At 42.0% G+C, this 15,969-nt stretch overlaps 1 protein-coding gene across 1 annotated transcript in view; it reads right to left on the bottom strand.

Moving 5' to 3' along the window:
- Positions 1-7,854, bottom strand: part of KLB (klotho beta) — a 69,568-nt gene extending 61,714 nt beyond the window's left edge. The window contains exons 1-2 of the mRNA XM_055246004.2: positions 7,839-7,854; positions 1,997-2,104 (exon numbers count right to left, since the gene is read on the bottom strand). Coding sequence (XP_055101979.1) covers positions 1,997-2,104; positions 7,839-7,854 — 124 coding nt within the window. The remainder of the gene's footprint in view (positions 1-1,996; positions 2,105-7,838) is intronic.
- Between the last annotated feature and the right edge of the window lie 8,115 nt (positions 7,855-15,969).

The following is a 15,969-nucleotide window of genomic DNA, read 5'->3' as shown; positions in this document are numbered from 1 at the left end:
CCCACCACGTTCGGCCTCAACTCATCAATTTTAGATTTTGTCAATTGATTTCCTATTATTGTAGGTAAAGATTTGGCTTTCTTATACAATCATTTCGTATTGGTAAAAAAAAAATCTACCTTGTAGTTAAATATTTAGACTCTAAATTATGTTTATATAAACATTATTCAATGCTGAGTATTATAATGTCCTTTATGTCTTAATTTTTTTTTTTTTTTTTTTTTTTTTTTGAGACGGAGTCTCGCTCTGTCGCCCAGGCTGGAGTGCAGTGGCGCAATCTCGGCTCACTGCAAGCTCCGCCTCCCGGGTTCACGCCATTCTCCTGCCTCAGCCTCTCCGAGTAGCTGGGACTACAGGCGCCCGCCACCACGCCCGGCTAATTTTTTGTATTTTTAGTAGAGACGGGGTTTCACCGTGGTCTCGATCTCCTGACCTCGTGATCCGCCCGCCGCCTCGGCCTCCCAAAGTGCTGGGATTACAAGCGTGAGCCACCGCGCCCGGCCTATGTCTTAATTTTTACTTCGTTGTTTTTCCTATAGATAGTTTAATAATTGCTGTGTTTTTGTTTTTGTTTTTGTTTTTTAATTGAGACAGAGTCTCACTCTGTCTCCCAGGCTAGAGTGCAGCAGTGTGATCTCGGCTCACTGTAACCTTCACCTCCCAGGTTCAAGTGATTCTCTTGCCTCAGCTTCCTGAGTAGCTAGGATTACAGGTGTGCACCACCATGTCTGGCTAATTTTTGTATTTTTAGTAGAGACGGGGTTTCACCATGTTGGCCAGGCTGGTCTCGAACTCCTGACTTCAAGTGATCCACTTGCCTCAGCCTCCCAAAGTGCTGGGATTACAGGTGCGAGCCACTGCACCCGACCAATTGCTTTGTTTTTTGATTTGCTTACTCATATTTGCATCTATTACTAAATCTTCTCATACCTGCCAATAGCTCTTGGTACAATTTCTCACAAGGTCCATCTCCTCTATACGTATATTCGTTTTAATTCTCTCCTGGAGATCTTTGTTTCCCTCTATCTAGTAATGTCCTATGCCTGCTCTCAGTTGCCTATTTGTCCTCTTGAGACTTCCCTTTGCTGGCATCTTAGGAATTCCTCCTAATCTGACTTCTATTCTTTGAATTATTTCATTTTTCTTGGTTTACTGTGTCATTTTCATGGAGTGTATGTCCCAGTAGCTTTGTCCAGAGGGTATAGTGGCGACAAGTATTACTGTGCCTGTCCCTTGAGTGACACTGCTGTAGTCCAGACAGTTTGCCCTCTCCCCCTAATGCACAGCTGTGATTTGGGGATTCCCTTCCTTTTTCTCCTGTGCTGGGTCACCTGTTTTCTGTTTTCCATAACTGCCTCTTCTTTGTTTACCCCACATTTTGATAAAGCATATTTTCCAATAGCTTCCTGAGAAAAATTACAGAGGAAACACATTTTTAAAAAAATGTAATTTTTGGCCAGGCACAGTGGCTCATGCCTGTAATCCTAGCACTTTGGGAGGCCAAGGTGGGGAAATCACGAGGTCAGGAGTTAAAGACTAGCCTGACCAATATGGTGAAACCCCGTCTCTACTAAAAATACAAAAATTAGCTGGGTGTGGTGGTGCGCGCTGTAATCTCTGCTGTTCAGGAGGCTGAGGCAGAAGAATCGCTTGAACCTGGGAGGTGGAGGTTGAAGTGAGCCGAGATCATGCCACTGCATTCCAGCCTGGGTGACAGAGTCAGACTCTGTCTCAAAATAATAATAATAATGCATTTTTCTTCCCACACGTGTTTGTTTGTTTGGCTGGGTTCGGGGTTCTAGATTGTGGATCATTTTCATATAAACTTTTGAGGGAAACAGAGGTGATGCTTCCTGTGGTGGTGGAGGCTGAAGGGTCCTCTCTGGTATGCCTGAGAATTTTCAGGAGCCAGTTCCACATTCCATGGAATGTCTCCAGATTGATGAGCGTGCAGAGGCTGTGGCAGTGGCAGTGACAGTAGCAGCAGCAGTTGTACCTTCTAAGTGTGACCTTAAAGCCAAAAGTCTAGTGATGGTGTCTGGCATTGTTCCGTCCGTTCCTGCGCCCTGCACCCCCCGCCCAACCATATTAAGTACCAAATTTCCTGAAAACAAAGCAAAACAAAAACAAAACACTTTTTTGAATGAAATACCTGGAGTGATTTCTGTTTCCTGTGCTGAAGGCCAACAGATAATGTTCTCTTTGTGATTACGTCCATAAGTATCTCACATGTGGCTATTCCATATTCTGAATTGTAAATCATTTGGACTCTAAATCTGTTTTGTTTGTTTGTTTCTGCTGAGTCTCATGGTGCTGGTGCTTGGTCGTATTTATTGTGAGTAGATTTTGCAGTGGTGGGGGTGGTGGTGATATGCACAGATCACAGTAGGGAAATAATGAGGAGTGAGTGAAAAACCCTTGAAGTAGAAGCACGTCCGGCACCTTCAGGAAGTAAGAGGTCAGTGTGGCTGCAGTGGAATGAGTGAATGGCAGACAGTAAGTACAGAGAGGTAACGGGCCGGATGGTACAGGGATATGGGAAGGAATCTGTCTTAGACTCTTAGTGAAAAGACCACTGGACAGTTTTCAGCCGAAAGAGTGATATGATCTAACTTACATTTTGTAAGAATCACTCTGGATGCCATGTTCAGAGTGTACTGTAAGGCGAACAAAAGCAGAATCAGGGAGATCAGTAAAGAGATAATAACGAGATGCAGACGATGGTAGCTTGGACCTGTAGGTAGTACTGGAGGCAGTGAAAATTGTTGGATTTTGGCTGTGTCTTGGAGATTGAGCCAATAGAATTTGCTGATGGTTTAAATATGAATGTGTGCATATGTTTGTGTGTGTGTGAGAGAGAGAGGAGAGGAGAGGAGGAGAGGAGAGGATTACTTCAAAGTTTTCAGCCTGAGCAAATGGAAGGATGGAGGTATTATCAGTTGAGTTGAGATGCAGGCTTGTGAAGGAAGATCAGGAGTTTAGTTTTGGGGATATAACTTTGATATATCTATTAGGCAGCCAAATGGAAATGTGAAGTTGGAAAATGGATATGTAAGTCTGAAGTTCATTGGAAAAATTAGCAGTTGATAGGAATTTGGAAATGTCAGTATTCAGATGGTGTATAATGCTATGAGATTGGATGAGATCACTAGGTAGTGGGTATAGAAACGAGTTCTAGGGCAATTAAGTATTAAGAAGACAGGAAAACCAGGAACAATTAACATGACCATCTGAGAAGGGGTGGTTATGAAAGAAGAAAACCAACCCATTGACGTCCTTGAAACTTAGTGAAAAAGTATTTCATCAGGGGATTTTTCTCAGGCCAGGTGTGGTGGCCCATGCTTATAATCCTAGCACTTTAGGAGGTGGAGTTGGAAGGATCGCTTGAGGCCAGGAGTTTGAGGCTGCATTGAGCTACGATCATGCCACCACACCACTCCAGCCTGGGTGGCAGAGCAAGACCCTCTCTCTAAAAAAAGGGAAGAAAAGAAAATCTTCACTTCACATGGAGAAGTGTTTTGTTGAAATCGTACAGACTTAAATTCCAGATTATTAACAATTTTCTCTTTTTTTGAGAGAGGGTCTCACTCTCTTTCCCAGGCTGGAATGCAGTGTCAGGATGATCATGGCTCACTGCAGCCTCCACCTCTCAGGCTTTAGCGATCCTCCTGCCTCAGCCTCCCTAGTAGCTGGGATGACATGCATGCACCACAGCGCCCAGCTAATTTTTTGTATTTTTGGTAGAGATGAGGTTTCACCATGTTGGCCAGGCTGGTCTCAAACTCCTGGACTTAAGCGATCCTCTCACCTTGGCCTCCCAAAGTGCTGGGATTACAGGCGTGAGCCATGGCACCTGGCCTAACAATTTGTTAATTATACTTTTTGTTTTGCAAAGGATCCTTCTTAAATATTTAATGAAACTTCACAAGCATATTATACATTAGACAGAAAATCATACCAATTTTCTGATCTTATTTCTTTTTTCTTTTTTTTTTTGAGATGGAGTCTCACTCTGTTACCCAGGGTGGAGTGCAGAGGCGCGATCTCGGCTCACTGCAACCTCTGCTTCCCGGGTTCAAGTGATTCTTCTGCCTCAGCCTCCCAAGTAGCTGGGACTGCAGGCACACGCCACCACACCCAGCTAATTTTTGTATTTTTAGTAGAGACAGGGTTTCACCATATTGGCCAGGCTGGTCTCGAAATCTTGACCTCATGGTCCAGCTGCCTTGGCCTCCCCAAGTGCTGGGATTACAGGCTTAAGCCACAATGCCCGGCCTCTTTTTTCTTTATATATGTATAAATAGAGATGGAGTCTCGCTATGTTGCCCAGATTGGTCTCGAACTCCTAGCCTCAGTTTTGCTTCATGTTAACAATTTCCATAATCATATACAATTATGAAAGACAGAAAATAAACATCAATATGATACTATTTACTAGAGTATGGGCCTTATTCAAATTTTACCCTTTTCCCACCTGTGTCTTTTTTCTGTTCTGGGATCACACATTGCATTTAATTATCATGCTTTGAATCTGTGACAGATTGGACAAGCAAAGACAATGAAAGTCAGGGAAAGACAATCTTTCCTTGTCTTTCATAATCTTGACGTTGATGAATCCTGGTCAGTTATTTAGTAGAATGCCTTTCAGTTTTGATTTATCTGTTGTTTTCTCATGATTAGATTTAGATCATGCATTTTTTGGCAAGAATACCATAGAAGTGATGTTGTGTACCTCTTTATACATTATACCAGGGGATACATGATGTTAAAATGTGTAACTACTGGTGATGTCATCCTTGATGATATCTGCCTGCTTTCTTCATAATAGCCACTGTTAAAGTGAAAGAAAATGACTGTTTTTCCCCTTTGTAATTGATAAATATCTTGGAGGCAATACTTTTTTTTTTTTGAGACAAAGTCTCACACTGTCACCCAGGCTGGAGTGCAGTGGCACGATCTCCGCTCACTGCAACCTCCACCTCCTGGGTTCAAGAGATTTTCCTGTCTCAGCCTCCCAAGTAGGTGGGATTACAGGTGCCCACCACCACACCCAGCAAATTTTTTGTATTTTTAGTAGAGACGGGGTTTCACTATGTTGGCCAGGCTGGTCTCAAACTCCTGATCTCATGATCTGCCCCCTCAGTCTCCCAAAGTGCTGGGATTACAGGCGTGAGCCACCTCGCCCGGACCTTGGAGGCAATACTTTTAGACAATGCTAATAATCCTCTCTGTCCTAAAACTTTCTTTATTTTATTTTATTTTATTTTATTTATTTATGTATTTATTTTGAGACAGAGTCTCGCTCTGTCCCCAGGCTGCCGGATTGTAGTGGTTCGATCTTGGCTTACTGCAACCTCTGCCTTCTGGCTTCAAGTGATTCTCCTGCTTCAGCCTCCCGAGTAGCTGGGACTACAGGCACACGCCACTATGCCTGGCTAATTTTTGTGTTTTTAGTAGAGATGGGATTTCACCATGTTGGCCAGGATGGTCTCAATCTCTTGACCTTGTGATCTGCCCATCTCGGCCTCCCAAAGTGCTGGGATTACAGGTGTGAGCCACCGCGCCCTGCCTCTCCTCAAACTTTCACCCATTGATTTTAACATCAATTGGTAGATCTTGCCTGCAATAATTATTATTGTGTTATTTTCCTAATGGCGATTTAGTATTTCCCTCATTCTTTCTATATATATATATATATATATATATTAGTTAAAATGTTTCTGTAAGAAAGAGCTGTACTTTATTTACTTATTTCACTATGAATTTATAGATATTTTATTATATGGGTTTAGCACAAATATATGTATCATCTTTATATATATATATACACACATGTTCATATAATAAGTATTATTAGCTATTTTGTTGTTCAAATTGTTCTAATTTTGGTCATCAGGAGCTCCTTTAGTTTGGATACTATGTCTTTTTCACATATCCCCATCCTTGATCACTTTCTTATTTTTTGGCACCATAAGGTGTTTCAGCCTCTTCCGTATTTTTTCCTTCCCAGCTATGAAATCAACTGCTTTTCCAAGTTCCTTTTATTGGAGAATAGTACCTAGAAAAAAATATCTGGGTTTTAGGTATGCTCATTGTTGCTACTGGGATGTCACTGCTCCTAGGACCTTGTAGTGGACAAAGCTAAGAGCTAAGGAATATAAGTATGTATATTAACCCATGCATACACACACATTCATATTTATTTCTATGTCTATCAATCAATTGATCTGTATATCTATTAAAAATCATATCCTCGGCCGGGTGCGGTGGCTCACGCCTATGATCCCAGCACTTCGGGAGGCCGAGGTGGGCAGATCACCTGAGGTCAGGAGTTAGAGACCAGCCTGAGCAACATGGTGAAGCACCGTCTCTACTAAAAATACAAAAATTATCCGGGCGTGGTGGCAGGTGCCTGTAATCCCAGCTACTTGGGAGGCTAAGGCAGGAGAATCACTTGAACCTGGGAGGCGGAGAATGCAGTGAGCTGAGATGGTGCCACTGTACTCCAGCCTGGGCAACAAGAGTGAAATTCCATCTCAAAAAAAAAAATCATATCCTCCAATTGCAATTCAACACTGGAGTTAATCTTTCATAAACTATTTTAAAATTTTATTGAAAGTAATAAAAATATGACACATAAGGGAATTATAAGTCCAAAACTGAAGTGAATATGAAAACTCAGAGAGGTAAATAAGAATGGAAATCACTTAAGACTTAACTATTATTCTGCATGTGTATTACACTTCAATAAAAGTTAAAATAAAACAAAACACAACAGGCCCTACATGGTGGCTCATGCCTGTAACCCCAGTACTTTGGAAGGCTGAGGCAGGAGGATCCTTTGAAGCCAGGAGTTTAAAACCAGCCTGGGCAAGACCCTGTCTGTACCTAAATAAATAAATAAGCCTGGCATGGTGGCATATGCAGTATTCCCAGCTACCAGAGAGGCTGAGGCGGGAGGACTGCTTGAGCCCAAAAGTTTGAGGCTACAGTGACTATGATACGTGCCACTGCTCTCCAGCCTGGGTGATGGAGTGAGGCCCTGTCTCTAAAGACAAACAAACAAACAAAAAGTTAAAAAACAGGGCTGGGCACGGTGGCTCAAACCTGTAATGCTGCACTTTGGGAAGGCCCAGGAAGGAGAACTGCTTGAGCCCAGGAGTTGAAGACCAGCCTGGGTAACACAGCGAGACCTCATCTCTACAAAAAATACAAGTAAAAATTGGCGGGGCCGGGTACGGTGGCTCACGCCTATAATCCCAGCGCTTTGAGAGGCCGAGGTGGGTGGATCACGAGGTTGGGAGATCGAAACCATCCTGGCAAACACGGTGAAACCCTGTCTTTACTAAAAATACAAAATATTAGCCGGATGTGGTGGCACGCACCTGTAATCCCAGCTACTCTGGAGGCTGAGGCACAAGAATCGCTTGAACCCAGGATGTGGAGGTTGCAGTGAGCCAAGATCGCGCCATTGCACTCCAGCCTGGGTGACAGAGCGAGACTCTGTCTCAAACAAACAAACAAACAAAAAAATTGGCTGGCATTGTGGCACATGCCTGTAGTCCCAGCTACTTGGGCTGAGGTGGGAGGATCACTTGAACCTGGGTGCTTGATGTCACAGTGAGCTATAATCATGCCACTGCACTTCAGCCTGGGTGACAGAGCTGAGCAAGACCCTGTCTCTTATGGAGAAAAAAAAAAAAAGACGGGACTAAGCAAGATGGCAGAATAAAATGCTCTACCAATCATTTTCCCAGCAGGGACACCAATTTAACAACTATCTGCACACCAAAAAGCACCTTTTAAAGAATGAAAAATCACGTGAGTATTCACAGTACCAGGTTTTAACTTCATATCGCGAAAGAGGCACTAAACAGGTAAAGGTAGGAAAAACAGTCTTGAATTACCAACATCACCCCTCCCCCACCCCCCAGCAGCAGTAATGTGGTGCAGAGAGCATTTCGGTGTGTGGAGAGTGAGAGTTCAGCAATTGTGAGGCATTGAACTCACTACTGCCCTATTATGACAGAGACAAAACCAGACCAAACTCAGCTGATGCCCGACCACTGAGGGAGCATTTAAACCAGTCCTAGCCAGAGGGGAATCGCTGATCTCAACAGTCTGAATGTGAGTTCCCGCAAGCCCCGCCATCTCCAGCTAAAGTACTCTGTGGCCTTGAATAAACTTGCATCTTAGATACCAGCTCAGCCACAGCAGGATAGGGCACTGATCAGAGTCATGGGGTCCCCTTTCTAGGCCCTAGCTTCTGGAAAACATTTCTTTTTTTTTTTTTTGAGACAGAGTCTCGCTCTGTCACCCAGGCTGGAGTGCAATGGCTCGATCTCGGCTCACTGCAAGCTCCGCCTCCTGGGTTCATGCCATTCTCCTGCCTCAGCCTCCCCAGTAGCTGGGACTACAGGCGCCCGTCACCACGCCCGGCTAATTTTTTTTTTTTTTTTGTATTTTTAGTAGAGACGGGGTTTCACCATGGTCTCGATCTCCTGACCTCGTGATCCGCCCGCCTCGGCCTCCCAAAGTGCAGGGATTACAAGCGTGAGCCACCGCGCCCGGCCTTGGAAAACATTTCTTGACACACTCTGTGCCAGAAGAGAACCCACTGCCTCGAGGGGAAGGACCCAGTTCTGGCAGTATTCATTACCTGCTAACTGAAGAGCCCTTGGGCCCTGAAAAACCAGCAGTGATACCCAGGTACTATGTCAAGGGCCACAGGTGAGACTCTGAGACATGCTGGCTTTAGGTGAGACCCAGCACATTCCAAGCTGTGGTGGCTACTGGGTGAGACTTCTTCCACTTGGGAAAAGCAGAGGGAAAAGTAAAGGGGACTTTGTCTTGCACCTTAGGTACCAGCTCAGCCACAGTGGGGAAGAATACCAACCAGACTCTTGGGGTCCCTAATTCTAGGACTCAGCTCTTGGATAGCATTTCTGGACCTGCTCTGGGCAAGAGGGGAGTTCGCTATCCTGAAGGGTGAGTCCCAGGCCACGCAACATATCACCACAGGCTGATTGAAGAACCCTTGGACCTTAAGGATGGTAGTCTGGTAGCACTCTCTGTGGGCCTGTGGTGGTGGTGGCCATGGGATGAGGCTCCTCTGCCTTTGAAGAAGGGAGAGAAGAGTGGGAAGGACTGTGTCTTGTGGCTTGAGTGTCAGTTCAGCCACAGTATAATAGAACACCAGGTAGACTTCTAAGGTTTTTAGGTCTAGTCCCTGGCTCTGGATGGCACCTCTGGACCTGCTTGGGGGAACTCACCACCCCGAAAGAAGGATACAGGCCCAAATGGCTTTGCAACCTGCTGATTGTAGAGCCACAGGGCCTTGGGTGAACATAGGCTGTAACCAAGGGGTGACTACAGGGAGCCTTGAGTGAGACCCAGTGCTGTGCTGGCTTCAGATCTGACCCTGCACAGTCTTAGTGATGGTGGCCACAGTGATGCTTGTGTCATTCCACGGCCCCAGCTCCAGGTGTCTCAGAACAGAGAGAGAGAGGAGAGAGAAGAGAGAGAGAGAAAGAGAGAGAGAGACTCCATTTGTTTGGAATAAAGTAAGGGAAGAGAACAACAGTTTCTGTGTGGTGATTCAGAGAATTCTTCTGGATCTTGTCTAAGACTATCAAGGCGGTACCTGTGTGAGTCTGCAAGAACAACAGCATTACTGAGCTTGAGGTGCCCCCTAAAGCAGATACAGTTTAGATTACAACACTGAAGTCTTTTTGAATGTCTGGGAAGCCTTCCCAAGAAGATGGGTACAAACAAGCCCAGACTGAGAAAACTACAATAAATACCTAACTTTTCAATGCCCAGACACAGATTAATATCTACAAACATCAAGACTATCCAGGAAAACATGACCTCACCAAATGAACTAAATAAGGCACAGGGACCAATCCTGGAGTAATAGAGATATGTGACTTTTCAGAGAATTCAAAATAGCTGTTTTGAGGAAATTCAACAAAATTCAATATAACACAGAAGGAATTCAGAATACTATTGGATAAATTTAACGAAAAGATTGAAATAATTAAAAAGAATAGGGGCTGGGCATGGTGCCTCACGCCTGTAATCCCAGCACTTTGGGAGGCCAAGGCGGGTGGATCATCTGAGGTCAGGAGTTCGAGACCAGCCTGACCAACATGGAGAAACCCCGTCTCTACTAAAAATACAAAATTAGCTGGGCTCTGTGGCAGATGCCTGTAATCCCAGCTATTCAGGAAGGCTGAGGCAGAAGAGTCGCTTGAACCCGGGAGGCTAAGGTTGCAGTGAGCCGAGATCGTGCCACTGCACTCCAAAAAAAAAAAAAAAAAAAAAAAAAAAAAAAAAAAAAAGCAGGAATTCTGGAGTTTCTGGAGTTGAAAAATGCAATTGGTAAGCTGAAGAATGGATCAGTCTTTTTTTTTTTTTTTCGAGATGGAGTTTCTCACTTGCCCAGGCTGTAGTGCAATGGCATGATCTCAGCTCACTGCAACCTCGCCTCCCGGGTTCAAGCAATTCTCCTGCCTCAGCCTTCTGAGTAGCTGGGATTACAGGCATGTGCCACCACACCCAGCTAATTTTGTATTTTTTTAGTAGAAACCGGGTTTCACCATGTTGGTTAGGCTGGTCTCCAATTCCTGACCTCAGGTGATCTGCCCGCCTTGGCCTCCCAAAGTGCTGGGATTACAGGCGTGAGCCACTGTGTCTGGCCGCATCAGTCATTTAATAGCAGAATTGATCAAGCAGAAGAGGGAATTAGTGAGATTGAAGACAGGCTATTTGAAAATACACAGTTAGAGGAGACAAAAGAAAAAAAGAATATAAAACAATGAAGCATGCCTACAGGATCTAGAAAATAGCCTCAAGATGGCAAATCTAAGAGTTATTGGCCTTAAAGAGGAGGTAGAGAAAGAGATGGGGTAGAAAGTTTATTCAAAGGGACAATCACAGAGAATTTCCCAAACCTAGAGAAAGATATCAATATCCAAGTACAAGAAGGTTCTAGAACACCAAGCAGATTTAACTCAAAGAAGACTACCTCAAGGCAATTAATACTCACACTCCCAAAGGTCAATGATGGAGAAGGGATCCTAAAAGCAGCAAGGGAAAAGAAACAAATAACATACAATGGAGCTCCAGTGTGTCTGGCAGCAGGCTTTGCAGTGGAAACCTTACAGGCCAGGAGAGTTTCATGACATATTTTAAGTGCTAAAGGAAAAAATTTTTACCCTAAAATAGTATGTACAATGAAAATATTCTTCAAACATGAAGGAGAAATAAAGGCTTTCCCAGACAACAAAAACTGAAGGATTTCACCCTCAGCTTTCATCACACCTGTTCTATAAGAAATGCTAAAGGGAGGCTGGGGGTGGTGGCTCACGCCTGTAATCCCAGCACTTTGGGAGGCTGAGGCGGGTGGATCACCTGAGGTCAGGAGTTTGAGACCAGCCTGGCTAACATGGTGAAACCCCGTCTCTACTAAAAATACAAAAAATTAGCTGGGCATGGTGGTGAATGCCTGTTATCCCAGCTACTTAGGAGGCTGAGTCAGGAGAATTGCTGGAACCCTGGAGCTGGAAGTTGCAGTGAGCCGAGAGCATGCCATTGCACTCCAGCCTAGGCAACAGAGTGAGACAACATCTCAAAAAAAAAAAAAAAAAATGCTAAAGGGAATACTTCATTTAGAAAGATGAGGATGTTAATGAGCAATAAGAAATCATCTAAAGGTTCAAAACTCACTAGTAATAGGAAGTACACAGAAAAACAGAATACTATAACACTGTAACTGTGGCATGTAAACTACTCTTATCTTAAGTAGAAATACTAAATTATGAACCAATTAAAAATAACTACAACAACTTTTCAAGACATAGACAATGCATAAGATTAAAGAGAAACACATAAGTGGGAGTTGAAAAATGAGAACACATGGACACAGGGAGGGAAACATCACACACCGGGGCTTGTCAGGGGTTGGGGTGTAAGGGGAGGGAGAGCATTAGGACAAATACCTAATGCATGCAGGGCTTAAAACCTAGATGACAGGAATATAGCAGGACTAGCTATACTTACAACAGATGAAATAGATTTCAAGACAAAAACTATAAGAAGAGACAGAGAAGGTCATCATATAACGATAAAGGGTCAATTCAGCAAAAGGATATAACAATTTAAAATATGTATGCACCCACCACTGGAGCACCCAGATGCATAAAACAAATATTATGAGAGCTAAAGAGAAAGACAAGCCCCAATTCAATAATAGCTGGAGACTTCAACACCCCACTTTCAGCAGTGGACAGATCTTCCAGACAGAAAATCAACACCAAAAAAATCACACTTATCTGCACTATAGACCAAATAGACCTAATAGATATTTACAGAACATTTCATCTAATGGCTACAGAATACACATTCTTTTCCTCAGCACATGGATCATTCTCAAGGACAGACCATATATTAGGTCGCAAAACAAGTCTTAAACATTCAAAAATGGAAATATACCAAGCATCTTCTCTGACTCCAATGAAATAAAAATAGAAAACAATAACAAGAGGAATTTTGGAAACTATACAAATACATGGAAATTAAACAACATGTTCCTGAATGGGTAAATGAATAAATTAAAAAGGAAACTGAAAAAAAATTCTTGGAACAAATAATAATGGAAACACAACATACCAAAATATATGGGATACAGAAAAAGCAGTACTATCAGGAAAGATTATAGCTATAAGTGCCTACATCAAAAAAGAATAAAAATTTCAAATAAACAAGCTAATGACGCATCTTAAAGACCTAGAAGAACAAGAGCAAACCAAACCCATTAATAGAAGAAAAGAAATAATAAAGATTAGAGTAAAAATAAATGAAATTGAAATGAAGAAAACAATACAAAAGATCAATGAAACAAAAATGGTTTTTTTTTAGTTAAACAAATTGACAAATTAACCAGACTAGTGAAGAAAAAAAAGAAGAGAAGACTCAAATAAATAAAATAAGAGATGAAAAAGAAGACATTGTAACTGATACCATGGAAAAGCAAAGGATTAGTGGCTATTATGAGCAACTATATGCCCATAAATTGGACCTCTAGAAGAAATGGACAAATGCCTAGACATATACAACCAACCAAGATTGAACCAGGAAGAAATCCAAATCCTGAACAGACCAATAACAAGGAACAAGATCAAAGCCATAATAAAAAGTCTCTCAGTAAAGAAAAACCTGAGACCTAATGGCTTCACTGCTGAATTCTACCAATAATTTAAAGAAGAACTATTACTAATCCTACTCAAAGTATTCCAAAAAATAGAGGAGGAGGGAATACTTCCAAACTCATTCTACAAGGCTAGTATTACCCTGATACGAAAGCCAGACAAAGACACATTAAAAAAAAAAGGCCAATATCTCTGATGAATATTGATGCAAAAATCCTCAACAAAATACCAGCAAATGAAATTTAACAATACATTAAAAAGATCCTCATGACCATGTTGGATTTATCACTGGGAGGCAAGGATAGTTCAACATATGCAAATCAATCAATGTGATACATCATATTAACAGAATGTAGGATAAAACCATTTGATCATCTCAATTAATTCTGAAAGCATTTGATAAAATTCAACATCCCTTCATGTTAAAAACCCTCAAGAAACTCAGTATATAAGGAATACACTTCAACATAATAAAAGCCATATATGACAGACCCACAACTAGGATCATATTGAATGGGGAAAAGCTGAAAGCCTTTCCTCTAAGTTCTGGAACAAAACAAGGATACCCACTTTCGCAACTGTTATTCAACATAATACTGGAAGTCCTAGCTAGAGGAATCAGATAAGAGAAACAAATAAAGGGCATATAAGTTGGAAAGGAAGAAGTCAAATTATCCTTATTTGCAGACAATGTAATCTTATATTCAGAATAACCTAAAGACTCTACCAAAAAACTTAGAACTGATAAAACAAATTCAGTAAAGTTGCAGAATACAAGATCAACATACAAAAATCAGTAGCATTTCTATATGCCACAGTGAACAATCTGAAAAATAAAAAAGTAACCCTATTTACAGGCCAGGCATGGTGGCTCACTGGGCACACTGGAAGGCCAGTAGGCGGATCACCTGAGGTCAGGTGTCTGAGACCAGCCTGGCCAACATGGTGAAACCCTGTCTCTACTAAAATTACAAAAAATTAGCTGGACATGGTGGCAGGAGCCTGTAATCCCGGCTACTCTGGAGGCTGGGGCAGGAGAATTGCTTGAACCCAGGAGGTGGAGGTTGCAGTGAGCCAAGATTGCACCACTGCACTCCAGCCTGGGCAACAGAGCAAGACTCTGTCTCAAAAACAAACAAACAAACAAAAAAATCCTATTTACAATAGCCACAAAAAATTAAGTACCTAGGAATTAACCAAAGAAGTAAGAGACATCTATAATGAAAAATATAAAACACTGATGAAAGAAATTGAAGAGGACACCAAAAAAATGGAAAGATATTCCAGGTTCATGGATTGGAATAATTAATATTGTTAAAGTGTCCATACTACCCAAAGCAATCTACAGATGCAAGCAATCCCTATCAAAATACCAAGGACATTCTTAACAGAAATAAACACAATCCTAAAATTTGTATGGAGCCACAAAGACCCAGAATAGCCAAAGCTATCCTAAGCAAAAAAGATAAAACCTGGAGTAATCACATCACCTGACTTCAAATTATACTACAGAGCTATAGTGACCAAAATGCCATGGTACTGGCATAAAAACCAACACATAGACCAATGGAACAGAATAGAGAGCCAGAAACAAATCTACACACCTATAATGAACTCATTTTTAACAAAGGTCCCAAGAACATACACTGGGGAAAAGACAGTCTCTTCAATTAATGGTGCTGGGAAAACTGGATATCCATATGCAGAAGAGTGAAACTAGACTCCTATCCCTCACCATATACAAAAATCAAATCAAAATGGATTAAAGACTTAAATCTAAGACTTCATAATATGGAACTACTACAAGAAAACATTGGGGATACTTTCCAAGACATTGGCCAACATTTCTTGAGTAATACGCCACTAGCACAGGCAACCAAAGTCAAAACGGACAAATGGGATCACATCAAGTTAAAAGCTTCTGCACAGCAAAGGAAACAACAAAGTGAAGAGAAAACCCACAGAATGGGAGAAAATATTTGCAAACCATCCATCTGACAAGGGATTAATAACCATAATATATAAGGAGCTTAAATAACTCTATAGGAAAATAATCTAATAATCTGATTAAAAAATGGGCCAAATATTTGAACAGACATTTCTCAAAAGAAGACACACAAATGGCAAACAGGCATATGAAAAGGTGCTCAACATCACTGATCATCAGAGAAATGCAAATCAAAACTACAAGGAGATATTATCTCACCCCAGTTAAAATGGCTTATATCCAAAAGACAGGCAATAACCATTGCTGGTGAGGATGTAGAGAAAAGGGAACCCTCAAACACTGTTGGTGGGAATGTAAATTAATACAGCCACCATAGAGAACCATTTGTAGGTTCCTCAAAAAAGTAAAAATGGAACTACTATATGATCCAGCAATTCCACTGCTGAGTGTGTACCCAAAAGAAAGGAAATCAGTGTATCGAAGAGATATCCACACTCCCAAGTTTGTTGTAGCACTGTGTACAATAGCTAAGATTTGGAAACAACCTAAGTATCCATCAACAGATGAATGGATAAAAAAATGTGGTACTTATACACAATGGAGTACTATTTAGCCATGATAAAGAATGAGATTCTGTCATTTGCAACAACGTGGTTGGAACTGGAAGTCATTATGTTAAGTGAAATAAGCCAGGCACAGAAATACAAACATCATGGTCCAGTGCAGTGGCTCATGCCTGTAATCCCAGCACTTTGGGAGGCTGAGGCACACGGATCATGAGGTCAGGAGTTTGAGACCAGCCTGACCAAC

This window comes from Symphalangus syndactylus, chromosome 16 (genome assembly GCF_028878055.3).
Source record: "Symphalangus syndactylus isolate Jambi chromosome 16, NHGRI_mSymSyn1-v2.1_pri, whole genome shotgun sequence".
NCBI lineage: Eukaryota > Metazoa > Chordata > Mammalia > Primates > Hylobatidae > Symphalangus > Symphalangus syndactylus.
This window is presented reverse-complemented; position numbering and strand designations above follow the sequence as displayed.